The sequence below is a fragment of the Spermophilus citellus genome (assembly GCF_964194105.1).
Source record: "Spermophilus citellus genome assembly, chromosome: X".
NCBI classification, from domain to species: domain Eukaryota; kingdom Metazoa; phylum Chordata; class Mammalia; order Rodentia; family Sciuridae; genus Spermophilus; species Spermophilus citellus.
The window spans coordinates 126,861,896-126,887,667 of NC_138190.1; the positions used below are offsets into that span (position 1 = coordinate 126,861,896).

At 37.8% G+C, this 25,772-nt stretch overlaps 1 protein-coding gene across 9 annotated transcripts in view; it reads right to left on the reverse strand.

The window, feature by feature from the left end:
- Window positions 1-25,772, reverse strand: part of ENOX2 (ecto-NOX disulfide-thiol exchanger 2) — a 371,622-nt gene that overhangs the window by 134,233 nt on the left and 211,617 nt on the right. For all 9 annotated transcript variants that reach the window (XM_081276994.1, XM_081277001.1, XM_081276999.1 and 6 more), the window contains one exon: window positions 12,530-12,664. In XM_081276994.1, the coding sequence (XP_081133120.1) occupies window positions 12,530-12,664 (135 nt within the window). The remainder of the gene's footprint in view (window positions 1-12,529; window positions 12,665-25,772) is intronic.

A 25,772-nucleotide genomic window follows, 5' to 3' on the forward strand; every position in this document is an offset into this window, starting at 1 on the left:
ACTCTCAAGCCTACTTGCTACTTAGCAACTCATGCTTACTTAACCTGGCAATATTATCCTCATTTCTGTACCTATCTGAGCCACGGAGTTGCAGTGGAGAAAAATGTCATTTCTGTGCTGCTATCCAGTCATCCAAATATCCATGTATATAATATTTTGATGCCAAGACCTGTGCAAGTTGTTGGGTTTGAAGAAATGAATAAGACAAAATTCTTGATTTCATATTCCAGTTTGGAAGTATCCAAGCAAACATTTAAAATGCTTTATCATCAATTATTATCATCATGATAACTATTATTAAATGTTTACAATGTGCTAGGCACTCTACTAATAATTTTATACAATCTAATTCCATTTGACCTGTGACTAGGTACCCTTCACATTATAGATGGAGAAAATTGGGCCTTAGAGAGATTGGTTACTTTATCACGTTAACACAGTCAGTAAGAGAACTAGGATTCAAATCCAGCTTGGTCTAACTCTAATGCTCTTAACCACTAATGCTGTTTCTCAATACAGTATGTAGTTCTCAGAGGGAAAGCTTTCAATTTTCCTCCATTTAGAATGATGTTGGCCTGTGTTTAGCATATGTGGCTTTTACAATGTTGAGGTATGTTCCTATTATCCTTAGTTTATCTAGTGTTTTGAACATGAAGAGGTGTTGTATTTTGTTAAATACTCCACTTTTTTTCATTTTTGACCTGTTGTTTTTCTCTTGTAGCCTTTTAAATTCTACCCTTATTCTGTATGTTAGGCATTTTCATAATAATGTGCCTTATGTGGGTCTATTGTAATTTTGTATATTTGGCGTCCTGTAAGCCTCCTGTATTTGATTTTATATTTCATTATTAAGGTTTGGGAAATTTTCTGATATTATTTCATTGACAAGATTGAACATCCCTTTGATTTGTATCTCCAAGCCTTCATCTATCCTGATAAACCTTCATTTTGGTCTTTTCATATTACTTCATATTCTTGGATGTTCTGTTCATGGTCTTTTAACATTTTTTCTCCATGGTCAACTTTATTTTCATGATTATATATTTTGTCTTCTTTGCCTGAAACTCTCTCTTCCAAGTGGTTTAGTTTGCTGGTGATGATTTCCATGAAATTTTTAATTTGATTTATTGATTCCTCTATTTTGAATATTTCTGCTTAATTTTTTTCAGAATCTCTCTTTATTGAAGTGATCTTTCACTTCCTGCATTTTTTCTCTTATTTCACTCCTTACATCATAGTTTACCTCACAGATCAGTTTAATTATAAATTTTCTAAATTCCTTCTCTGACATTTCTTCCACTTTGGTATAGATAGATTCTCTTATTAAAGTATTCTGGTTTGTTTGAGGTGGTTTGTTCCCTTTCTTTTTCATGTTGTTTGTGCGTCTACCCATCTAATATGGACCTGAGGCAGTAGAGTTTCTATCCCGTGGACTTATAATGTTTCTGAAGGGTTCCAGTACCTCATAGTTTAGAGGGAGACTAATAACACAACCAATGCAAATAATATACAGCATTAAACCAAACAGTTCCTGGTATGACATCTTCATGTTAATTGTCACAATAAAAAGAAATAATGTGGGCTGGGGTTGTAGCTCAGTTGGTAGAGTATTTGCCTAGCATGTGTGAGACCCTGGGCTCTCTCCTCAGCACCACATAAAAATAAGTAAATAAAATAAAGGTATTGTGTCCATCCACAACTAAAAAAAAAGTTTAAAAAAGAAATAATGTGATCAGTTATTTCCCCCAGTAAAAACAGTAAATTTGCAAAGGGGTTTACAATTTTGAATGGTGAACAGGGAGAGAACAATAGAGATGAAGGATGTTATTATTATAAAAGAGGAGAGAAAATAGAAGTTAAAAAAATTAAAGGAAGAATAAGAGAGAGAACAGTAGAGTTCGGCTGTTAGCAGAAGAAAAGAGAGAATCAAGGGGAACAGATAAGTGACAGAAAAAAATACGTATAAAATAAAAATTAAAAATAAATCAATAAAAATAAAATACAAAACAAACCCAAAATATACTAATCAAACATCCTAGCTCTCAAAATACTGATCCATGAAAAATAACTGCCCTCAAGAAATGCTAGAAATAAGAGACAAATCTTAATATGCAAACGTGTACATGAATCATTCAGCTCACAATTAAATAAAGAAAAGAAAAAAAAAGTTCTGAATGAAAAGTTAAAGAACTATTTCATTGGAGTTCAAATTTCTTAGCAATGTTAGGTGAGTTTGCTGGAGTGTAAGAGGAAATTCCATAGGTGGAGCTCCTGGAGGTAGGGTTTATGCTTAGGTAGGCTCCAGGTTCTTCACTGAATGGCAATTGGTCTGAAGATTTTAAATCAGCACACCTTCAGGGCCCAGCAGTTGCCAGTCCTCACTGGAGGACTGTACCCCACAAATCTCCCCTGGTTTCCACTTATGTGGCAGAGGAGTCAATCCTTTGTTTCCTCCATCACCTGAGGACCCTGCACTTACTGATCTTTCTGGTTCTGTCTCCAAACTCAATCACTCCCACCCCCACCCTTTTGAATTCCTGGCCAGGTGCATCTCTCCCAGCTGGTCCTGTGAGCAGCCAGACTCAAGGGTGAGAGGGGAAGCCAGGTGGGTTCACTCGCCAAACTCAATCCCTCCTACCACAGACCTTTTGAATTCCCAGCCAGGTTTGTCTCTCCCAGAGGGTCCTGCAAGTAGTTTGGACTCAAGGGGGAGAGGGGAGCTGGGTGGGTTTCCATGACCAGTATTCCCCTATGTAAACCCTTCTCTACATCTGATTTTCTCCTGGTCACTTATGTCATGAGGTGTGGGTTTTCAAGGCCCATATTTTGGGCCCAGCTCGGGTTTGTCAGGTTTGCTCCCCCAGCTCCCGCCCCGCACAGCATGGCTACAAAAATGGCCTCTTCCTTTGTCCGTGGGCAGCTAGGAGATATGCCGCTTCTTGCCTGCTTGAGGATATTGTGCAGCACACCTTTCGGGTTATAGTCAGGCAGTGCCCAGACACACCAAAAAACCTAAAAATGTGGGTTCCTTTGATTTCCTTATTCCTCCATTTCCCTGCCCTGTGGTGAGAGAACCACTGTTGCTGGCACAGCAGCGGTGGAGCTAGGGATTTTTTTCCTTATTTTATTATAACCAACTACCTGAGTCCCAGATATGCTTTGAATGTCCAGTATTCCCAGTAAAGACCCTTTTTTATTCACCCACCTTGTTGAGAAGCTGCCCGCTTTCTCAGTTTTGAGCCACAGAACAGCCAGGAAAGTGACTTTCTCTTTTCCTCCATCTTCCTAGTCTCCTCCCCCAGTCACTTTGAATCTGGATGGACTATAGACTTGCTTCGACTAATAGAATATGGCAGAAAGGATGTTGTATCTTTTATCAGGTCCAAGCCGTAAGAGAGATGCAATTTCCATTTCTTAGCTCTGGGCATATGTGCTAGGAAAGCTTTGAGTTGCCATATAATTCATCTGACTAGCACGATGGACGGAACATGTGGAGAAGGCCTTAAAGGGAGGGATTCAGCTGAACCCAGTTTTCATCAGTACTTAACAAGGTGCCCTGCATATGTGTGGATGCTTGCAACCACCAGATCAATGTGCCACAATTGAGGTATCCCAATCAATACCATATGGAATAGAATAATTGCCCATTTGAATCTTCCCAAATTCCTCATCAAGTAAAGCTTGAAATATAATAAACAAATTGTGTTTTAAAATAGCTTGTTATACAGCAATAGATGAGGAGAAGAATATCCAGTATGGCTAAGGTGGGGTGTCACTGGTTAATATTTATTTATTTACTTTTGGAGAGAGAGAGAGAGAGAGAGAGAGAGAGAGAGAATTTTTTAATATTTATTTTTTAGTTTTCAGTGGACACAACATCTTTTTTTTCTTTTTTTTTTTTATTGGATGTTCACAACTTTACAAAGCTCATGACAAATCATATTTCATAAATTAGAATCAATTGGGTTATGAACTCCCATTTTTTCCCAAATACAGATTGCAGAATCACATCGGTTACACATCACATTTTTACATACTGCCATATTAGTGACTGTTGTATTCTGCTACTTTTCCTATCCTCTACTATCCCCCCTCCCCTCCCCTCCCATCTTCTCTCTCTACCCCATCTACTGTAATTCATTTCCCTCCATGTTTGTTATCCCATTCCCCTCGTAAACTCTTAAATGTAATTTTGTATAACAATGAGGGTCTCCCTCCATTTCCATGTGATTTCCCTTTTTTTTCTCCCTTTCCCTCCCGCCTCATGTCTCTGTTTAATGGTAATCTTTTCTTCCTGCTCATCCTCCCTGTTCTGTTCTTAGTTGCTCTCATTATATCAAGGAAGACATTTGGTATTTGTTTTTTAGGGATTGGCTAGCTTCACTAAGCATAATCTGCTCTAGTGCCATCCATTTCCCTGCAAATTCCGTGATTTTGTCATTTTTTAGTGCTGTGTAATACTCCATGGTGTATAAATGCCACATTTTTTTTTATCCATTCATCTATTGAAGGGCATCTGGGTTGATTCCACAGTCTAGCAATTGTGTATTGTGCTGCTATGAACATCGATGTGGCAGTATCCCTGTAGTGTGCTCTTTTAAGGTCTTCAGGAAATAGTCCGAGTAGGGCAATAGCTGGGTCAAATGGTGGTTCCATTCCCAGCTTTCCCAGGAGTCTCCATACTGCTACACAACATCTTTATTTTATTTTTTTATGTGGTGCCGAGGATCGAACCCAGCGTCCTACATATGCCAGGCAAGCGCGCTACCGCTTGAACCACATCCCCAGCCCAACAGTTATTTATTTTAAAGAACAGAAATAGAAAGACACTAGCACTCAAACTAAATCAAATGTGATTTTTTCTGAGATTACTGAAAAGGTACTTTGGGATCCTGTAGGGCCTCTGTATCACTGTCTTGAAAAACTGTCACTGTACTGTTGCTGTATGTAAGGGCTAGTTGGAACAATGTCAGGTAACTGATTCTGTGCTAGACAATGTTAGGTAACAATGTTAGGTAACTGACTCTGTACTAAGACTATAGTTGTCCACAAAACTCTAGAACCCTTAGAGGCTTCTCATCTTTGATGTCTGGCAAAGAGATTACATATGCCCATTTTATAGTTCAATCCTCGATATTTTCTGGCAGGCCAGTACACACTGGTTTTTGTCCTGTAAAATACAACCTTCATTTTTACGGCAGGAGAGAGGGATGGCATCCATAATATTAGCTACCCATTAAGTGACTACTTAAGCATTTCCAGCTTTTATACAAATCATTTACCTTAATCTCTGCAACAATCCTAAGGGATAGGTATTATTCCTTATTTTACAGATGAGATAATTGAAGCTCATAGATTTAATATAATAAGGCCACATAGTATGTGGCTCTTAGTAACCATAATCCTAACCATTTGTTCCTCACAGAGTCTATGAGATTATAGGAAAACAAAAGATATTCTTGGTCAGATTAAGCTTAGTATTTACCTACTCATCTCTGGAGTGGGTCTGTAAATATTCCTGTCCAGGAAGCTACCTTAGAGGTGCTTATTTATATATCTAGAATCTTCTATTTAGATGATATATATATATATATATATTGCCACACTGTGAGGTAATTTAGGGGCATCTTTTTAAAATCCAATGTCTCAAATTTGGGAAACATGAGAATCTGGAATTGTGGCAAAGATGGGATATGACTTCAACTATTTTCAGAACTGAACTCTGGTTCTAGCTGTCTGGAAGACCCTTCAAACCCTCAGAAAGACTCTGCCTCTACTTAGCAATTTCTTCCCATCCAAGTCCCCCAAGATCCATAAGGAAGTTCTAACTTGTTAGTGTTCCAGAGACATGTGAGCCCAAGGATGTAGTTTGTACTCACAGCAAAACCACTGAAATTCAACCATAGATTATTCCAAAATAAGTATTCCAAATAGGATCTAATTATATATGCACAATTAAGCTATTTTATAGACAATTATGACTCCAATTCAGCTACACATATCTGGGACATTATTGTTATTTCTTTAGAGTTCCTACAAAATTCATTGGAAAATTAAGAATCATGCCTGGATATTGAAAAAATTAATACATTACAGTCCTGACTAGCTACACAGATCCTTTTAGCAACTTTTCAGAAACCCAACCTAAATTGAGAACTGATTAAGGACAGTCTGGCCAAGCTGAAAAATGATTCTGGACTTACCACTAGCCTTCTTGGAAGCACATGTACCCAAAGTTTTGCACAATGTCTCAAAATTCTAACAACATCTCTCTGTCTTTCCTAGGAGATCATCAAAATACTTGTTTCAGTTCATCTGGAAAATTGAGGCAGGCTCTGGCTTATATACGATGGCAAACAATCTATCAAACTGAGCTTGGGTGGATTATGGGCACAGTTTCAATTGACAAAGTATCTCCCCAAGACATCTTAACTTTGATCTCAAATTTCTGCCTATGAAACTTCATTCTTATTGTTTTGGTTTAGATGTGAGGTGTCCCCCAAAGAGCTCATGTGTGACACAATACAAGAAGGTTTAGAGATGAAATGATTGCATTATGAAAGTCTTAACTTAATCAGTGATTAATCCCCTGATAGAAATTAATTGGGTGGTAACTATAGGCATGTAGGTTATAGATGGAGGAGGTGGGTTGCTGAGGGCATAAGCTCTGAGGTTTATGTTTTGTCCCTGGTAAGTGAAGCAGTCTGTTTCGGCTTCCTGGTGGCCATGTCCTGGGCTGCTTTCTTCCAACACAACATGATATTCTCCTTCAGAGGGCCCACATCAATGGAGCCAGTTGTTTATGGACTGAGACCTATGAAACCATGAGTGCCAAATAAACTTTTCCTCCTCTAAAATTGTTATTGTCAGGTCTTTTGATTACACTAAAGAAATAGCTACACAAAATACCTATAGTTCAAGGTTTTGCAAATACCTCACCCTTCTATAGCATCTTCCCCCTACTCCTTCCTATTCACATACTGTGTTCTTGCCTCAGAACATTTGATAGGGGATCATGTCCTCAACTCTCATCCAGGGATGTTGCAAACACCTTTTGTGGGGCACTAATTGAGGGTCTTTCCCATTATACATGTGGTTTCTAGATTTCTGGATTTTAGAGTTGAATAAAATAAAATTATGTACATATATATACTAAAGAGTGCTAACCTCTTAATTTGCTAAGAAAAGATGTGTGGAAAAAAATAACAGTGGAACTAACCAATGTTCATTAAAGAGCATTTTCAAATCCCAAATTCAGGAAGTCTATAATCTCAGAATAAAGGGTAGGCCTTTCAATCACACAAATTTAGTTTCATGAAAAATTTACTATATTTTTAGTTTTTACATTTTGCATCAGACTATGGAAAGTGATATTGAATAGTCCTGGGCTATTTTTAATGTTTGGACTTTTGAGATTACTCAACTATTTCACTTAGGGTGAATGCCCATATATGAAACTCCCTGTGAAAAATTTCCTTCAAACCTAGAATATCATACACATCCATGTGATTATTAAGGGCCAAAGTTTCTCTTCCCACAAGGATTCACTTTTTTTCTCCTCATGGAAAATGGAAATTTCATAACTTATCAGGTTTCCCCTTTTTATTTTGGCTGCTTGGTCATAGGTGCAGATCAACTTTAGAAACTGAGTGGGATCCTATGACCTACACATCTTAATTTAAATTAACTTCCTTACCTGATCTTCACCTTCTATTCTCATTTATATTTTCCTAGATGTTGACTTATTTTATTTGTAGTTTTTCTTATAGCATAGCCTCTGTTTTAAGCTGCTTCAAAGTCTTTGTGGAATAAGGTGCTATAGTTCAACTCAGTAGGTAACTATTGCTTCCATACTATCTACTCTTCCACACCTTCCAGTCATTGATGCCTAGACTATTCTTAGTTCTTTATCCCCACGATACTCCTATATGTCCCTGGACACTTAGTTCAAATGTTAATTCTTCTGTGAACCTCACTCTGAGCACCACCATTTACTTAACACTCCCTACTCTACCCTGGCTAAAATTATTTTCTGCAAGACTTTACTCTGATACTTGATACACTGAAGTATACTGGTATTTATTTTGTTGCCTCAGCACCTGAACTCTGAGCTTGAAGGCAAGGATTGAACCATACCCATTTTGGATCACCCTGACCTAGTCTGTCTAAAATATATGTATATATGTATGTACATATATATGTATATATAATATATATGGTAAATTATATATATATATATATGTATATATATGTATACATATATATTTGGTAAATAAAATATTTAAAAATATTTTAATGAGTGCCCCAGTTATCTATTTATATATATATATGTGTGTGTGTGTGTGTGTATATATATATATATATAAATTGAACACAGGAGTGCTTAACCCCTGATGCACATCCCCAGCCCTTTTTATTTTGAAATGGGATGGAATCTCACTAAGTTACTTAGAGCCTCACCAAGTTGCTGAACAATGAACAGATGCTTGGATGTAAGAACAAATGAACAAAACAGATGGGAGGCTTTAGAGCTATTGTCAGTCAACAGGCAGCTCATACCTGAGAAAAGTTTTTCTTTTTTTTTTTTTAGGGAGAAAATATGGGTCAGTATGAGGGCAGGAATCATTGACTATTTTGTTCACTGCGTTCTCCCCAGGGGTTACCCAGTACCTTATACACAGCAGGCCTCAGGAAATATTTCTTTTATGAATAAATGAATAGACAGTTTCACTCAGACCTTTCCTAATAGTTTCCATGGGGAGTTTTTTTTTTTTAAATGTCTGTTTCTATCATTTAGTCAAGGCCTATCAGGTAGTTAAGGCCATGTAATCCTTATCTCAAAGATCCTCCAGCCATTGAGCTTCATGTATTCTTGTAAATGTTTTAAATAATATAAAATATTTCCACATGAAAACAGCTCCACAGCATTTATATGCATAGACTGATAATGAGTACCACAATATCTATTTTTTGTGTAACAGTCTATTGTGGTTTGGATGTCAGGTGTCCCTCAAAAGCTCAGTGGAAATGATTGGGTTGTGAGAGCCATAATCCAATCAGTGAATTAATCACCTGGTGGGATTGAGTGGTAATTGAAAGAAGGTGGGTTGTGGCTGGAGGAGGTGGGCTATTGGGAAACATGGCATTAGAGTATATATTTGTATCTGGCAAGTGGAGATCTCTCTCTTTCTCTGTTTCCTGTTCATCATGTGAGCTGCTTCCCTATGGCACACTCTTCTGCCATGTTGTTTAGCTTTTCCTCCAGCCCTGAGGAAAGAAGCCATCTGTCAATGGACTGAGACCTCTAAAACTGTGAGCCTTCAAATAAACTTTTTCTCCTCTACAATTGTTTTGGATGGGTCTTTTTGTCTCGGCAGCAAAAAAAGCTGACTAAAACACAGTCCCTGGGAGAAAGGTCTAGGCATCAGCTTTTATGGGTGCTTGATACCTGGTTTCTACTATGTTAACCATCTCCTGTTTATCCCCCATGGCTCAGTTAATCTTGTGTAAGTATAGGAGTATTCATGGAATCTTGGGGAAGAACTGGATATCTTATCCATTACATAAGGAGTCCTGAGAGTACTGGTAGGATTCAAGCTTGTTTGGGGGAAATATTAATTTTATGTGGTATGAAGTTTTACATAGTATTGGTTTTTGTAAATTGTTCACCATGACATTGAACAGTGCACTTTCTTCATGCCTCATCTTATTTAGTACTGAAAGTATACTTTTATCTGAAAGATAGTAAAGAAAATATAAACCTAAGTCCAGGCCTCCTCGAGGAGCTTGAAGGACTATGGCCTGTCATGAGATACATAACCTCATTCTTTTTCTCTGTTCCCATCAGAGTTGATCAGGTGAGTTCAGTTTTCTCCTTAACAAAGTCAATGCCCACAGATGGGCAGGGTCTTGCTTTAGGAATAAGGTCCACGAGTCCATATTTTCTATTATCTCTCATTATAGTGCAATCATTATAGTGAGGACACCATGATGAGGGACTCTTCTCTTTTGAGCTCCACACTTGGCTGCTAAGGATATTTAAATTAAGGGGGAAATAAAGGAAGCAGCAAGCAGTATCCAACAAATATTCTTTAGTAGGTTCATTTATTCAACAAATAAATGGGTTGGTTTCATCTGGGATGACTTTGGGCTGAAAAATGCTCTTTGACCAGAGGACCTGACTCTTGGGCACTTTTTTTTTCATGTGAAAACTATAATTAGTCTTATTTGACCAATTTGGCAAAACAAACACTCTTGCAGAAAAGATAGTTGCAAGAAAGGATCACTGTATTTTCATTACTGTGGATTAACTTCATTGGATAACAGCTGTACAAAACACCATGTTAGGTGAAAGCTCCATGCCAAACCCCAGAGTTGGCCTGTCTCTGCTCACTACTCAATGAATATAATAATTATGCCAGACATTGCCTTCATGACAAGCGTGTGTCCATGAGACTCAGCATCCATGATAGTATAGATCTGAGTTCTCTGGGGGGAAGTCAAGAAAGCTTATGCATCATTTGTTTTTCATCAATGCCAAACCTTTTCTATTGTCACAGACAGGACAGATGAGACAGGAAAAAGAACAGTCTGCTGGCTCAGTAGGAAACTTCCCTAGTGGCAGAAAAGTAGCTTAATTACTAAGCCAATAGGTGACTTCAGAGAACAGCTCCACAAGGGTCATTTTCTGCCATTTTGATTTTAAGGAATCTTCCAGGTTGAGAAGAGGATGAGGGAGGTTAATACATCATAAAGATGGCAGGCACCCTCTCCCCTAGACCTTGACAAATAGTGTAGGCAGCACTGAAATGTGGTGCCAACCTTCCATTTCTGAGGAAGTCCCCACCAGGTTCATAAGGAGCAGGCATCAGATGTATATGTTGTCTTTAACTGCCACTGTCCAGTGTTTCACCAGGGAAAAATTTCACTCCCAAATTCATTATCCTTCATTGCTATTTACAGTACAAATCTTACATATTTATATGTATTTCTGTGTATAACAGATACATACACATATGCCCATATAAGCATGAAACTTCCCAACATCAAATACTGAAAAAGAAAAAGGCTTGGAAGCCAGGCAGATTGAATCCAGAGTCTAAGATCTTGACCATTCTGTAAAACTTGCTCTTATAATAACACCCACTCATCCCAGATTGGCTCCATTAGTCACTTCAAATCTAAGGAGATCCATTGTCCAATCATTCCAGCCCTCAAAGAATCCCTGGTTGTTCATTTCTGTCATGGCTGGTCTAATGGAAAAGGATGCCATCTAGCCAACTGCAAAGCCCATGATAGGAATTAAAGATTGGTATGATAGGTTTGTTTTGTTTTGTTTTGTTTTGTTTTTGCCTCTGCCACATACAGAATTTAGTCTCCTTTTTTTTTTCTCTGCCTATTTCTCACTCATATACCTTTTCCCCCCTTCGGGTTTGGTGTTTTTATGCTTGTTTCCTGACATTCAATGTAATAGCATCTCTTAGTTTATTATTTATATTGTTGTTGCCTAGTCTACCTCATCTCCATTATAACCTATAATGATTTAAAATCTGGACTGGAAATGAGAAATTATTTGAGAGGCGGGTGTAGTAACTAACTAGACAAATGGCACAGAAAAGTGCCATGACTCTATATTTTTCAACATGAATATGCTTGTGAATCACTTTGAGATCCTGTGAAAATGCAGCTTCTGACCCAGTAGGTCTGGGCTGGGTCTAAATAATTGGGTTCTAAATAATTCCCAGATTATGCAGAACATACTATGAATAACAGGACTCTAGAATGGCCTGAGTGCTTTTAAATAGGATCACAACTAAATGGTTGTTGGGAGATTAATGCTTAGGCTGTTGAAAAAACTATCCTAGGCTCCCTGAGACGTCAATTCCCTAATGTCTTTCCAATCTCTTTGTGATGGCTAATTAACTGTGACTGGCCAGGAAGCTTTTTTTGTGTGCCTAAACTAAACCCTTCACATGTTGGGAAATTTTTCTTCAGATATCATATTCAGTGGAGATGGAGTTACTCCACCATGCCCATTCTCTTATTGGTCACTTTGTTTACATATATAGTTATAAACAAAGTCATTCAATGTTAAAAATAGTCTTTGGGCTGATATCTCTACGTCTCCATGTGTCCTTTTTGGGAATCTAGGATTTCGGGGATATTCAAGTTGGTTCTCTTTCCTTGTCTATGTTTTGAGTCATCTAAGAAATCTACAAAAGTAGACATGCTTTGTAATTATTTGCCAAAATCATGTTGCTTTTTATTTTGGTGAGCTGTATTTAACATTTAAACATTTAGTCTAGTACCCTAGTCTACATCATATATGCCCCCAGTTTGCCCAAAAGACAATCAGGAGTGCACTAGTAACTACTGGCCACCCAGCCTATAAAGCTTATATTACAATAATGCACACTCTAGGCAGAATCTGGCAAATGTCAACTTCAAAATAAGTTATGTCATACTGTATATTTATTACCACATGGTCAATAAAAAGAAGGAACTTGTGAGATGATTAAAAATAACATACCAGGTAAAATTGGTTGTCCAGCAATTCCCAGTGGTGCCATTCCAAGATTATTCATTGCTGTGGCCCATGCAGTTGGATCAGACATAGGTAGCGTCATTGCAGTGGAATCTACATTCAGAGTTCTACTATTATCAGCTGAAAAGAAATGACAGGCCAAATAATTTGTTGTTACGGTTCTAGTATTTAGTTTATTTATCAATGCAAGTTCTGACAAACTCTTTACAGAAATAGTCTGATAGGCAAGTGGGGGTTAAGGCCTCAATGCTTGAAAACAATATAGCTTAAACTGGCAGGAAGTCATGGAATTTGAAAGCATTTTACCAGATGGCATTGTAGTGTGTTTCCTTCCTGCTCTCCTTCCCTCCCTTCCTTCTCTCCTTTTATTATTATTTTTTAATCCAAGGGAACACACCACAAGAGTTTGAGAGGATTAAGAAGTTTCCTATTCTCAGTCTACAAGCATATGATTATTGCAGCAACTTCCATCCAAACTACTCCTGTATGCAAAACAAGAAAAAGCATCACAGGGTTTCTGTAGTTGGTGATAAAATATGAATATTATACAACTGATGCAATTTTATATTTTTGAGGAAGTACTATTAAAATAGCTGAGCAATCATCAGCAGACATCAAATTAGCCAAATGAGTATTTTGGAGGTCAGGGGAATACCAGTAAAAAGCAGACAGGAGATATGGCCCCTGCCCTCAATGGTTATATAATCTAGTTGAAGAGACTGATGATGATGGTAATGAGGATGAACTATTAGCACTACCATCACCACCTCCACCCACTACTACCACTAATTATTGAACACTTGCTACAGGCCAGGTAAAGCACTTGGCATGCACTATTCTCATTTACCTATCAGCACGATCCTATGAGGTATAAGTATTTATTTCTTAAGTTAATAGAAGTTTTAAAAGATCACATATGGGCCAAGGACCTGAACAGACACTTCTCAGAGGAGGACATACAATCAATCAACAAGTACATGAAAAAATGCTCAACATCGCTAGCAGTCAGAGAAATGCAAATCAAAACCACCCTAAGATACCATCTCACTCCAGTAAGATTGGCAGCCATTAAGAAATCCAACAACAACAAGTGCTGGCGAGGATGCGGGGAAATGGGTACACTTGTTCATTGTTGGTGGGACTGCAAAATGGTGCAGCCAATTTGGAAAGCAGTATGGAGATTTCTTGGAAAGTTGGGAATGGAACCACCATTTGACCCAGCTATTCCCCTCCTCGGTCTATTCCCTAAAGACCTAACAAGAGCATGCTACAGGGACACTGCTATATCGATGTTCATAGCAGCACAATTCACGATAGCAAGATTGTGGAACCAACCTAGAAGCCCTTCAATAGATGAATGGATTAAAAATGTGGCATTTATACACAATGGAGTATTACTCTGCAATAAGAAATGACAAAATCATAGAATTTGGAGGGAAATGGATGGCATTAGAGCAGATTATGCTAAGTGAAGCTAGCCAATCCTTAAAAAACAAATGTCAAATGTCTTCTTTGATATAAGGGGAGTAACCAAGGACAGGGTAGAGACGAAGAGCTGGAGAAGAAGAATAACATTAAACAGGGATGATAGGCGGGAGGGAAAGTGAGAGTTAAGGGAAATTGCATGGAACTGGAAGGTGAGCCTCAGGGTTATACACAATTACATATAAGAGGAAAGGAGGAGTAGGAGAAAAATTATATAAGTGGAAGAAACGATTTATAGTAGAGGGGATGGAGAGAGAGTAGGGGAGGGGAGGGGAGGGGAGGGGTGAGGGGACAGTGGAGAATGGGATAGACAGCAGAATACATCAGTCACTAGAAAGGCAATTTGTAAATCAATGGAAATGTAACTGATGTGACACAGCAATCTGTATACGGGGTAAAAATGGGAGTTCATAACCCACTTGAATCAATCTGTGAAATATGGTATAATAAGAACTATGTAATGTTTTGAACAACCAACAATAAAATAATTAAAAAAAAAAAGATCACATATATTATCCAAGGTAATACAGGATGCAGAAGTTTTAGCCACTATGCCTTACTATTTCCAATTAAATGATTAGAAAACAATGAAATATTCAAATGGTATAAAACAAATTATTGAAATTGAAGGAATAAATAACTACAATGGCCTGAATAGGTAGGAAATACTTAATGGAGAACAGGATTTGAAAGAATGGGACAGATTTCTAAAGAATATGTCTTTGAGTGATGGATAGTTATTAGATTGGTAAAGAAGAGATGGGTAATATAAGAAGAGGGTTGACATAAGCATAGACTTTGTTTTGCCAGCTCATGTATCTACTGCACAGTTGAGAGTGATATAGCCACAAATCATCTAGGCACAAAAGACATTTAATTTGTGAAATTTCCCTCTGACTACTTATAGTCACAGAAAAAAAAGAAACTTTCCATGGCTTTCCCCCAACTCTCAGCATGCACTCACGCCAATTATACCCCAGAAGGCAACTCCGTTCTAATAGTAGCTTGCTAATGTCCATCACGTCCTTCCAACTTGGCAAAATCAAGGGATGATCCTTGGTCGGGTTATTTATACATGTTCTATTTTGGTTACTGATTGGTCAGAACAAGCAAATGAAAATATCCAAAGATTATATTTCTGAAATATTAGTTTTTGACATTCTTCTCTGTTGCCTTTGTCTCCTCCTCAATAAACACCACACACACACACACACACACACACACACACACCCCACAAAGAGTGACGACTGATGGTTGGGCTGGGGATGTGGCTCAAGCAGTAGCATGCTCGCCTGGCATGCATGTGGCTCTGGGTTTGATCCTCAGCACCACATACAAATAAAGATATTGTGTCCACTGAAAACTAAAAAATAAATATTAAAAAAATTCTCTTTCTCTCTCTCTAAAAAAAAAAAGAGTGACTGATGGCCCTAAGCATTCATTACTGCAGTCAGAAGCTATATTTCAGGGCTGGTGATTTCTCCATCTGTAGGAACTGTAGTTTTCACACCCAATTTTCAGAGCTCTCTTAGGAGGGTGTATCTTGAGGCTAGAAATAGCCTCCCTGTAAATATTATCAAGAAAATAAACATGGGGCATCAAATATCCTTTGGGTCAAGAGTTTACATAGTAGCAATTAGGTTCATCTAGACTTCCAATCTCCAGCTAGAGCAGACAAGATTTTAGGGAATGTTATAGCCAGAAGGGACCTTCAGAGATTATCAAGTTCAGACTTTGATTTTCTCTGGTGACTGGAGAATGACTCTGAGTAAGCAGGTAGGGTTAGAAGGACTGGGCCCCAATGCGATTTTTTTTCTTTTTAGCAGCAGTAGCTTGGCTAATCATTGAATCTGCAGTCCTGGGAAATATGAGAAAATCAGGAATTCTTTTCAACACAGGATTTGAGATCAAAGAATGAGAATTTACAATGTTCCAACTAGCCAAATTCTGGACTATTTTGCAGGTGGGGAAGGAGGAAGTGAAAATGATCTAGAATGTCAATTTTTAAAAAGAATAACACAGTATTACCATTTTCAAAATGCATATTAATTCCAAATGCCTGCTAAAATTCTAGTAAATACAGTCCCTGCTTAGGCTTGCTCACATGTACAGATATAGAACATATGTAATTAACAGCATTATTTTGCCACAATGAATAAAGTTCTGGAATTGTTAAGAAGTGCTGCTTTAAAAAGCCCTTCTCACTGGGTGTAATGGTGCATGCCTGTAATCCTAGCAGTTCAAGAGGCTGAGGCAGGAGGATCACAAGTTCAAAGCCAGCCCCAGCAATTTAGTGAGGCTCTAAGCAACTTAGTGAGATTCTGCTTTAAAATTAAAAATAAATAAATAAATAAAATATGGTGGTGTAACTCAGTGGTAAAGTACCTCTGGGATCAATCCCTAGTACACCACAAAAAAACAAAACTAATAAACGCCCTTTTTGTCTTCCTCCCTTCCCCCAACACCCATCTCTATATGTCAAATCATACTCATTTTTTCAAGGGTCATCTCAAATCCACCTTGTCTATAAAGTCAACTCACTGGAATTATGGACTTAACTACTCATCCCTATATATTCTCATAAAATTTTATCTATGAGTTGATTTTCATGTTTGCTTATTCTTCCATTCCTTCCCTCAAATCAAACCCGTTTTTTTTTTTTAATTTTGTTTATTTTTTATTTAATTTATTTTTTGTGGTGCTGGGGAATGAACCTTGACATGCTGGGCAGGCACTCTACTATTGAGCTACCTCTCCAGCTCTCAAACCAAACTTTTTTGACTCTTACTATATGCTAGTGATGAGGAGTTCAGAGATGAACAAAAGTCAGTTAGTGGGCTGGGGATGTGGCTCAAGCGGTAGCGCGCTCGCCTGGCATGCGTGTGGCCCGGGTTCGATCCTCAGCACCACATACCAACAAAGATGTTGTGTCCGCCGAGAACTAAAAAATAAATATTAAAAATTCTCTCTCTCTCTCTCTCTCTCCTCTCTCACTCTCTCTTAAAACAAAAGTCAGTTAGTGCTCTTGAAGAACTTGCAACATAGTGAGAGGCACAGGCATATAATCAACCAAATATAAATTGTTGTAATGAGTTCTATAATAAAACTATGAGTAAAGTGCTATGGGAACACAGAAGAGTAATTAAAGTTATAGGAAAGGGTTTGGGTGTGTATGTTTGGTGTTGGGGGTAGAGGAGATGAGGAATATCAGGGAAGCCTTTGCTGGGAAAGAATAATTTGAAATGAGCCCTTAAGGAGTGATACAATTTTCTTCAAGATAGTAAAAGGAAGATTAGGTTAGAAGAGCATTCCGGGAAGCAAGAAGAACTGAGCATTCATTACTGACTACCTTGAATTATAGCTATTGGGTATACATCTTTCTTTCACTAGCTTATGGCTCCTTTAGGTCAAAACAGGGTTTGAGGCATTTTTGTTTTCCCAATTCCTAATTCAGTGTCAGGTTTAAAATAGATATCCAAAAGCCATTTGAATAAATGACTAACAAAAGTCAAGTTATATTAACTTTGGGCACAATAAGCAATTTTATGCAATGCTATTCATTGATTATTTGCATACCTGATCAGAATGATAAATTGTCTTTAAAAAATGGCACTGTTGCTAAGCTGACTCTCAGATGTCTAGGACAATTGAATCCATGCAGGAATTAGCTTAGAGTTACAACCAGGGATAGATACACCCAACTAATAATTTGGTTTGATCTCATTAGCTATAATCTTTTTCCCATATAGGGACACTCATACACATAAGCAAGCATATAAAAATTTTACTCTCAAAGAGAAATCCCATATGATCATCTCTGGGATTACTGCCATGCATCTGTAATCTGGATTTAATGTCCAGACTAACAAAACATGCTGTGCTAAATGTCTAGTTAGAATCATCACTGAGTGGTAGAATTGTTAAGTTCCGGCCTGATTCACTTTCCAGACTTGATATGGATATCTAGCAATTTCCTTAGGTGTTTTATCAAACTAGTCCCACATCACTAGAGAAAGAGATTTCTCATTTTCCCATGCACTACTTGTGGCAGCCAAGGATACTCTGAATGCAAGTGCTAGTGAGTATCAAGTGGTCTTCAAATTGCCTTTACTAAGTCTGAAGAACACATCCTGCCATACTGGTTCTCCTACTCTGCTAATGTGACAACTCCTTAAGAGGTCAGAGATTGCTGAGTGGTTGTGAATAAGTGCCTTCTAGCTAATTGGATTAAAGAAATAGCACTCTGGAATAAGAATGCATTAGTACCAAATTAAAAAAAAAACATTTGGAAATAATCATTTACTTAAACTTGGTATCACTCCATAACTATCAAATCAGTGATATCTGTTTATTTTTGTATTATTTATAAATCACTCATTAGTCAATTACTCTCAGAGTTATTTGAAATTGAAAACTACATATACACACACATTCTATGATACAATCATCTTGTAGTGGAATTAATTATTACAAATGTTTCCTTTATTTCCTTTGAAACAAGGGGCAGGGTATTAAGTGTCATCTCCCCACCTATGTTCTTTTATTGATGAAAACTGTCCTCTATTTATTCTCCTACAATTCTCTTTCCTATGTCTAGGTTTACATCCATTGATTTTCATGCTTGCTATAATTTTGTTACAAAAAGTTGAGGAGAGGATTTTGTCAACATACATCCATTTAAAGTTAGTTATGAGTAGCAGGAAGCAATTCTACCTAGTTATCAAGGGCATCAGTTTAGGAATCAAATGGCTCTGGACCAGAGTTTATTACTTGGTAATTTAAATGTGCTCATTCTCTTTCTTCTTTTTTGTCTGCTTTCATTCTAGCCTTCCTTTCATAGTTACTGTACATTCATTAGACATTTTCTATGTGTAGCTACTATTCCAGATATTGGGGATATTAAGATGAGGACTTATAGAGCTTACAGTCTAGAGAGGAAGAGAGATTCAAATATAAATGAACAATTTTAAAATAATTGCACATTGTAATGTGTTGTGAATAAGAACTGAGTTGGATCAAAAGAGTAGCAAGTTATGAATTTAGGAGAACAATAGCATTTGTCTTATAGGTCTGATGAAGACTAAATTAGATAATGTGGATAAAGAATTTAACATGGTCTCTGCCTCATATTGAGCACTCAGTAATTTGTAATAATAACATAGTAATAGGTATAACAATGATAGTGAAGTGGTCCCAGTACTTGAGGAACTCAAAGTGTACTGACAGATGCAAGAATATACACAATGTATTGGAATGTATTATGTTGATAATGAAACCAAGGCACAGAGTTGAAGTAATCATCTCAATTCTACCTAACAAATGGTAGAACAGAATATAAACCCAGGCAGTTCTCATGCCAATGCTTACAGTCTTACCCATCACACTAAACTCCCTTCCAAAGAGTTCCTTTATATTCTGCATTCTCCTAGCTCACTGGACAAGTTGCTACTAGTCCTTACTATTTTATATTTTTATCACCTCTCTCCATGGCTGTCTTTCCCTCTAGACTCTAGAATACCTGATTCTTCCTTGTTATTCCTAGTGCCTAATCACCATGCCTAATATAAATGTTCAATAAATGAATGAATAAACGTTGTTAAACAAATGAATGAAGAAATATGAGTGCATATAAGAGAGTCTGGCACATATATTCCTCTTCCCAGAAGCAGGTGTCAAGTTAGTCAAAACAGGATACTACTCTCTTATTGGAGTAAGATAAAATCTCTTATGGGAGATTCTTTCAAAGGCTGAATGCTAAATAAAAAATTTAAGCAAATAAAAAAGGAAGAGAAAATGGTGACAATTTGAGTTATTATAATCTGGTTATGCTGACAATATGAAAAATCAGATTTAAAAAAATACAAACTTTAAGAAAGATCAATCTGGGATGGGAAGACAATTTTCCTCACACAGAAATTCTTCATGTGTAAGAAGGGACTGACTGGAATTTCTTTGAAAATTTAAGATAATTAAATTTACTAAAATAAATGTGCATATAGTAGCCATAACTGTCAGTTCCTTGAGGGCAAGGAACATAAACCTCATTTACTTTTGTATTTTCCACCATGCCTAGCTCAAAGTAGGTACCAATAAATGTGTTTTTAAATAATAGAACTCTGCAAGAACTCAGAAATTGCAAACAGTGGGGCTTACCTGCAGTGCCTATTTCATAGACCCACAGCCATATAAAACTCTCTGTGGTCCTGAACCTTGGATTTAGCTGTCTAGTCATTTCTACAGAAGGAAGATAGTATCCAAAGCTGTATGAGACACCAGACATCTGTAACATACCAGGACTCAGAATAAATGGTGAATAATGGTATTAATGATAGTAATCATGATAGACTAATAAGAGTTAACACATATTGTTATGTGCCAAGAACTATTCTAGGCACTTTATGTACCTAGAATAGTTTAAAACTTACAACAACAATAATTTAAAACTTACAATAACTCTATGAATTAAGTACTCTCATCATCCCAATTTCACTGATGAATAGCAGGAAAAGAGGCCATACAGTGAGTATGCAGTAAAGCCAGGATGCAAACTCAGGCAGTGTGGCTCCACATTCCTGTTTTTACCTACTATGCTAAACTAAACCAGAGACTCATAAAGTTATAGAATATTTGAGCTAGGACGTGTATATAGCCTACCACTATAAAGATGGATACACTCCATGTCCTCTTTGGCAGTGGGTTTTAACTGGGGCTAAGTTTATGCCACCCACCCTGGGCAATATTGAAACATTTTTGGTTGAGGCAGGGAGTTGCTACTGATGTCTTATGGATAGAGGCAAGGGATGTTGCTAAACATTGTATGAAGGACAGGATGACCCCCTACTACAATTATCTGGCCTTAAATGTCTACAGTGCTGAGGTTAAGAAACCCTGCTCTACTACAGTTCTGTGTGTTTTTACCAGAGAGTGCCTCCAACATTTGGTCTCTTCTCAAACCCTTCCTACTCACCACTGATGTCTGTACAGTCAATCCCAATGTCCACAGATTATGCTTTATTCTCTTACATTACTGTGCTAGTTAAGACTACTTTGATCACTTACCCTACCTGTGCAAAAGATTTATGAACATTTCTAGCATGGTTACTTTTATGCTTCACACAAAAGAAATGGTCCATGGGTGGGGATCCAGGTACTGTAGAAAGCTGATGGGGTGCCATTTACAGAGTGTTCTTAGAAATAGCACCAGGAACAATACCATGACAAAGGAAAGGGAGAGGAAGCTTAAAAAATGCTTGTATAACCCAGGAACTGTGGCATGCACCTGTAATCCTAGCTACTCAGGAGGCCAAGGCTGGAGGATCATTAGTTCAAGGCCAGCCTGGGTAAAACAGGGAGACTCTATCTCAAAAGAAAAAAATATAAAATACTTGCACAGAACACAGAAGAAAATCCTATTTATGGTTATATGACAAAGGACCTTACATATAGTAGATACTCAAAAAGTATTTACTATGAGATTATGGTTTAAGGACAGGATTGGGCATATTAGCATTGAATAGCATTGTGCTTTCTCTGGAGCCTGAGGCAGGAGGATCAAAAGTTCAAATACATAGCAACTTAGTGAGACCCTGCCTCAAAAATAAAAAGGGCTGAGGATGTGGCTCAGTAGTTAAGTGTCCCTGGGTTCAAATCTCAGTAACAACAACAACAACAACAACAACAACAACAAAAACCAAAACACAGTGCTTTTCTATTCTCTGGTTAAGGGAAAGAAAACAGAAGAATAAATCACATGCTGAGTCTGTATTAAGCCTAGGGCTCAAGGTTTTATCTTCTTCTTGGTATTTATTGCTCATGAAGCAATATATTGTATATTTCAGGTGTTATTTTGAGTCCCTGTTCATTTTAGTTGAAAATTAACAATCCATCATTGTTTGTGAAAAATGCACTGAAGCCCCAGGCACCCACTTTCTCTCCTATTGCAGATGTCACCAGGGATGCCAAGACTTGTATCATGGTTAGGTAGGGTAATAGAACTGATGGGACTTTTGTAAGACAAGGCTCCCAGATAGCTAGAAATGCTGTTAGACAAGCAGGGGTTTTACCTCCTCATGAATGTTACCAAGAATGGATCAAAGAGCCACTCAAGGTGATCAGAATGTCACAAATTATTCTATCCCGAGAAAAGAAAGGGAAAGTAAAAGAAAAAAACAGGACAGGGAGGGAAAGCAAAGGAGGACAAGGGAAGGGTCTTAATGCTAGTCTACATAGTAGATAATAATTCTCACATGAGTTATGAGTGTAGTGGAATAATAGGTGGAAGACAGTAGCTTGATCCTCATAGGATAGAGGGTGTTTTCACAAACCAAACCCTGTCCTGGAAGAGTGTTCTAGTTTGTAAGCTGGACAGTCTTGCAGATAGCCACCTCCCTGATGGAGTAGTTACAAGGATGTTCCAGGTTTTTAATTAGATTTGCAAGAATCTAGGGAGACAAACCAGTCCTCCAGGTGGCAGTTGCATTGGGGGTGGGGTGGTGGTATAATGAGGAAGAGGCCACAGGTTTTGGCACATGCCTCTCCCAGAAATTCATAGCACATACTGTATATTTATGAAGGCAACTAGGTATAATGGAAGGAATATAGACCATGGAGCCAGATAGATGTAAAAAATCAAATCATGTTTCTGTTACTTACCTGTTATGTAACTTTAGGAGAATTCTACAGACTGTTTATTTGCTTATAGATGGCGACAGTGATACTTGTCTTTTAGGTACTAAGATAATGACAATGATGTTGATTCCTAACATTGATTAAATACTTAATATGAACCAAAATGTGTTTTGAGACTTTACATGTATTATATAATCTAATTTTCACAATGACCCAATGTAAGAGGTAATATTTATCACTATATCAATTGTACAGATAAGTATGAAGAAGTCAGGAATTTGCCCAAATTGCCAAAGATATGAATAATTCCTGAATACAAATTCAGGAAGTATAGCTCTAGAGCCCACACTTTCAACCACAGGACCATATATCATATAGTAAACTATATTCTAGGAATGCTGAGTCCCGGTGTCTGACACAGAGCAAGCATCTGATCATGATTTTAACTCCACTTCCTTTATCTTTCCCTTCCTTTATTTCTGGTTAAGAAAGAAACCATTTGGCTGCCCTTTAGGGGTTTCCTCTCACATAAACCTCAGCTAGAGCCACAGGCCTCCCTTGTTATTTCAGGGTGGCTGGCATGGGCTGACAAGCCTCAGGGACACTCCTCATCACTTCAAGGTTATTAGGTGAACATGAGCCAAAAAAATAATAATTTTTGAGCATGGATTCAGGGGTCATGGCACCCCATCAAGCTCCACTAACAGAACCTTGGAGGGCTTCTTCAGCTAGCAAAATTAGAGGCAGGCCCTCCTGGGCTTTTGTGGACTATAGTCCATCATTGCCAACCTCTCAGCTTCTCAGACTTCTGCTATAACAGTGAACTAATGTCACCTGGTCTAGGGTGAATGGTGACTGTAGCTCTCTAGTCTTTAGGATGGCATCATCACATTTATTCCATTTTTTTCACCTAATACTTAGGTCAAGAATATAAAAAAAAAAACACAAATGGTCCTCAGAAATGCTATCTACCCCAACTTCTTTATCATCTGCACCCATTGCTTCACAAGCCATTCATTTCTTTTTGCTGGCTTGGAAACACATTAATATTATTGCTGGGATCTCAGACATTGTAGCTATCAGTTTTAAACTAGAAATCTTAATATTGAAGAAACAACTAATTGCACTTCAGGTACTGAGCACTCAGCAAGTTAATGGTGTGGCTACTGTTGTTTTTGGTGGTGTGGGTTGCTTAGGATGAGAAGGAAAAAAAAAAGAAGCATAAACTCAGTAAGTTCCAGCTCTATGCTTTCTTGAGTTAAGTTGCATAAGTGGTGACTTGGCAATCCTGCTACTATGCTGTTGGAATTCTGGCAAGAGCTCTTGGGGAAAAAAACAAACAGTCCTGGCTGGGGTTAATCCACAAGCCATTTTGCTTTAGCTCTTGTTGCCAAACATTTTCCCAACATGTTTCATTCCACTTCCATGCCACAGAAGATAGAGAGTGGAACAAAGATAATTATGGCACAAACAAGATCTGGAATTAGGAAGGTTAGTCTGAACTCTGGCTCTACCACTTACTCTCTATGCAGCAATCACTTACACCTATGTTTGTCAAAGTGCATTCCAACCCTGTACATCAGGATTGCCTGGGGTGCCTGCTAAATACACTGATTTCCAGGGCCCACTGCTGAGGTTTTCATCTGGTAACATTGGGGAATCTGCCTGTTGAACAGGTACCCTAGATAACTCTCATGCCTGCCGCAAATTTGAGCAATGCAGAGCTTCAGTTTCTTCATCTATAAATAAGAACAATATCTTCTTTTGCTAGGGTTGGGGTGAAAACAACATAGGTGGTTAATGTGTGCTAGCTGTTCCTGAATCTTTCAGCGAAGTTACTGCAGTGCTTCAAGGCATGTTCTGAATGTTAATTTAACAAACTTATTAATCCATGTACCATGTGGTGTTTCCAAGGTGGGAAATATACATCTCCTTGTCCTTTGTGGGCCTCATAGACTCATGAGGGAGGCCGACATAAAAACAAACAAACAAACAAACAAACAAAACAAACAAACAAACAAAAAAACCAAAAAAACACTACTGTATAGTTTGATAATGGCTAAACAGATATGAAGAAGGGTGAGGCAACTATTCTGTTAGGATAAGAGGTGATGACAAAGGAGAGAGGGGAGCATGGAGGAAGTGATATTAATCTGGAAGAGGTGACTATAGACTGAATTTTGAAAGATAAGCCAATTATCATGGTATTATGAATATTTTAAAAGTTATAAAATAATTTTGTATTTGTGCTAAGTCTTAAAACCTAGAATAGAAGTTGTTCTTGTTTGGGGGATGAGGTGTGAATGGAGAATATTTTCTATATTAGTTTCCTTGTCATATCTTTCTCCTAGAAGTAGAAAGCTGAACCTGGAGTCATTTTGGATTCTCTAGTTGGTTGGGCTCTGAGAGGATGGGTATTAGATTATATTGTTGACTTGCTCTGCAAGCTAGTAGCTACAAGGCCATAGTCTAAGTCAGGGGGTGGGACCCTGGCCATGATGACTATAAACAAGTCAAGTGTTAAATCCTACTGATAATGGAAACTTTGGCTTGAGAACTAGCAGCCTCAGCAGGGTCATCCTCAAATATTAAGGGTGAAGCTATATATACACATCCAACCACCAGAGGCAGTGACTAATGGCCCTGGCCCCTTTTGTGCTGTTTTAGCTCTACAGGCAGCCTACCTGGAGTTTCTAAACTTTACTCTAATTTGGCAAATAATCAGAAAACATTAGCCTTTGCTATATAGAACTTCATACCCCATGTATTTCTGGTTTCAAAAATGATAAATGTTTTAAAACCACACTATACTCCCACCACTACCAGCATGCATTTGGCTATACTGAGCATAATCCATTCTCAGTACTTAATGTTGTATGACCCTGAATGAAGAAAACTGGGGGATGTAAAAGTGGTTGAGGTCACAGTCTTGGATTAGATTTGAGTTCTAATCTTAGCTTACCCACTCATTAGCTGTGTGAAGCTTGGGAAGTGACTTAATGTCTCTGGGCTTCCAAATATGAAAAATGAGGATAATAATAGTACTTACGTGATAGAACTGCAGTGAGGATTAAAGGAGAAAATACATGGGAAGGGTCTAATGCAGTGCTTAGCT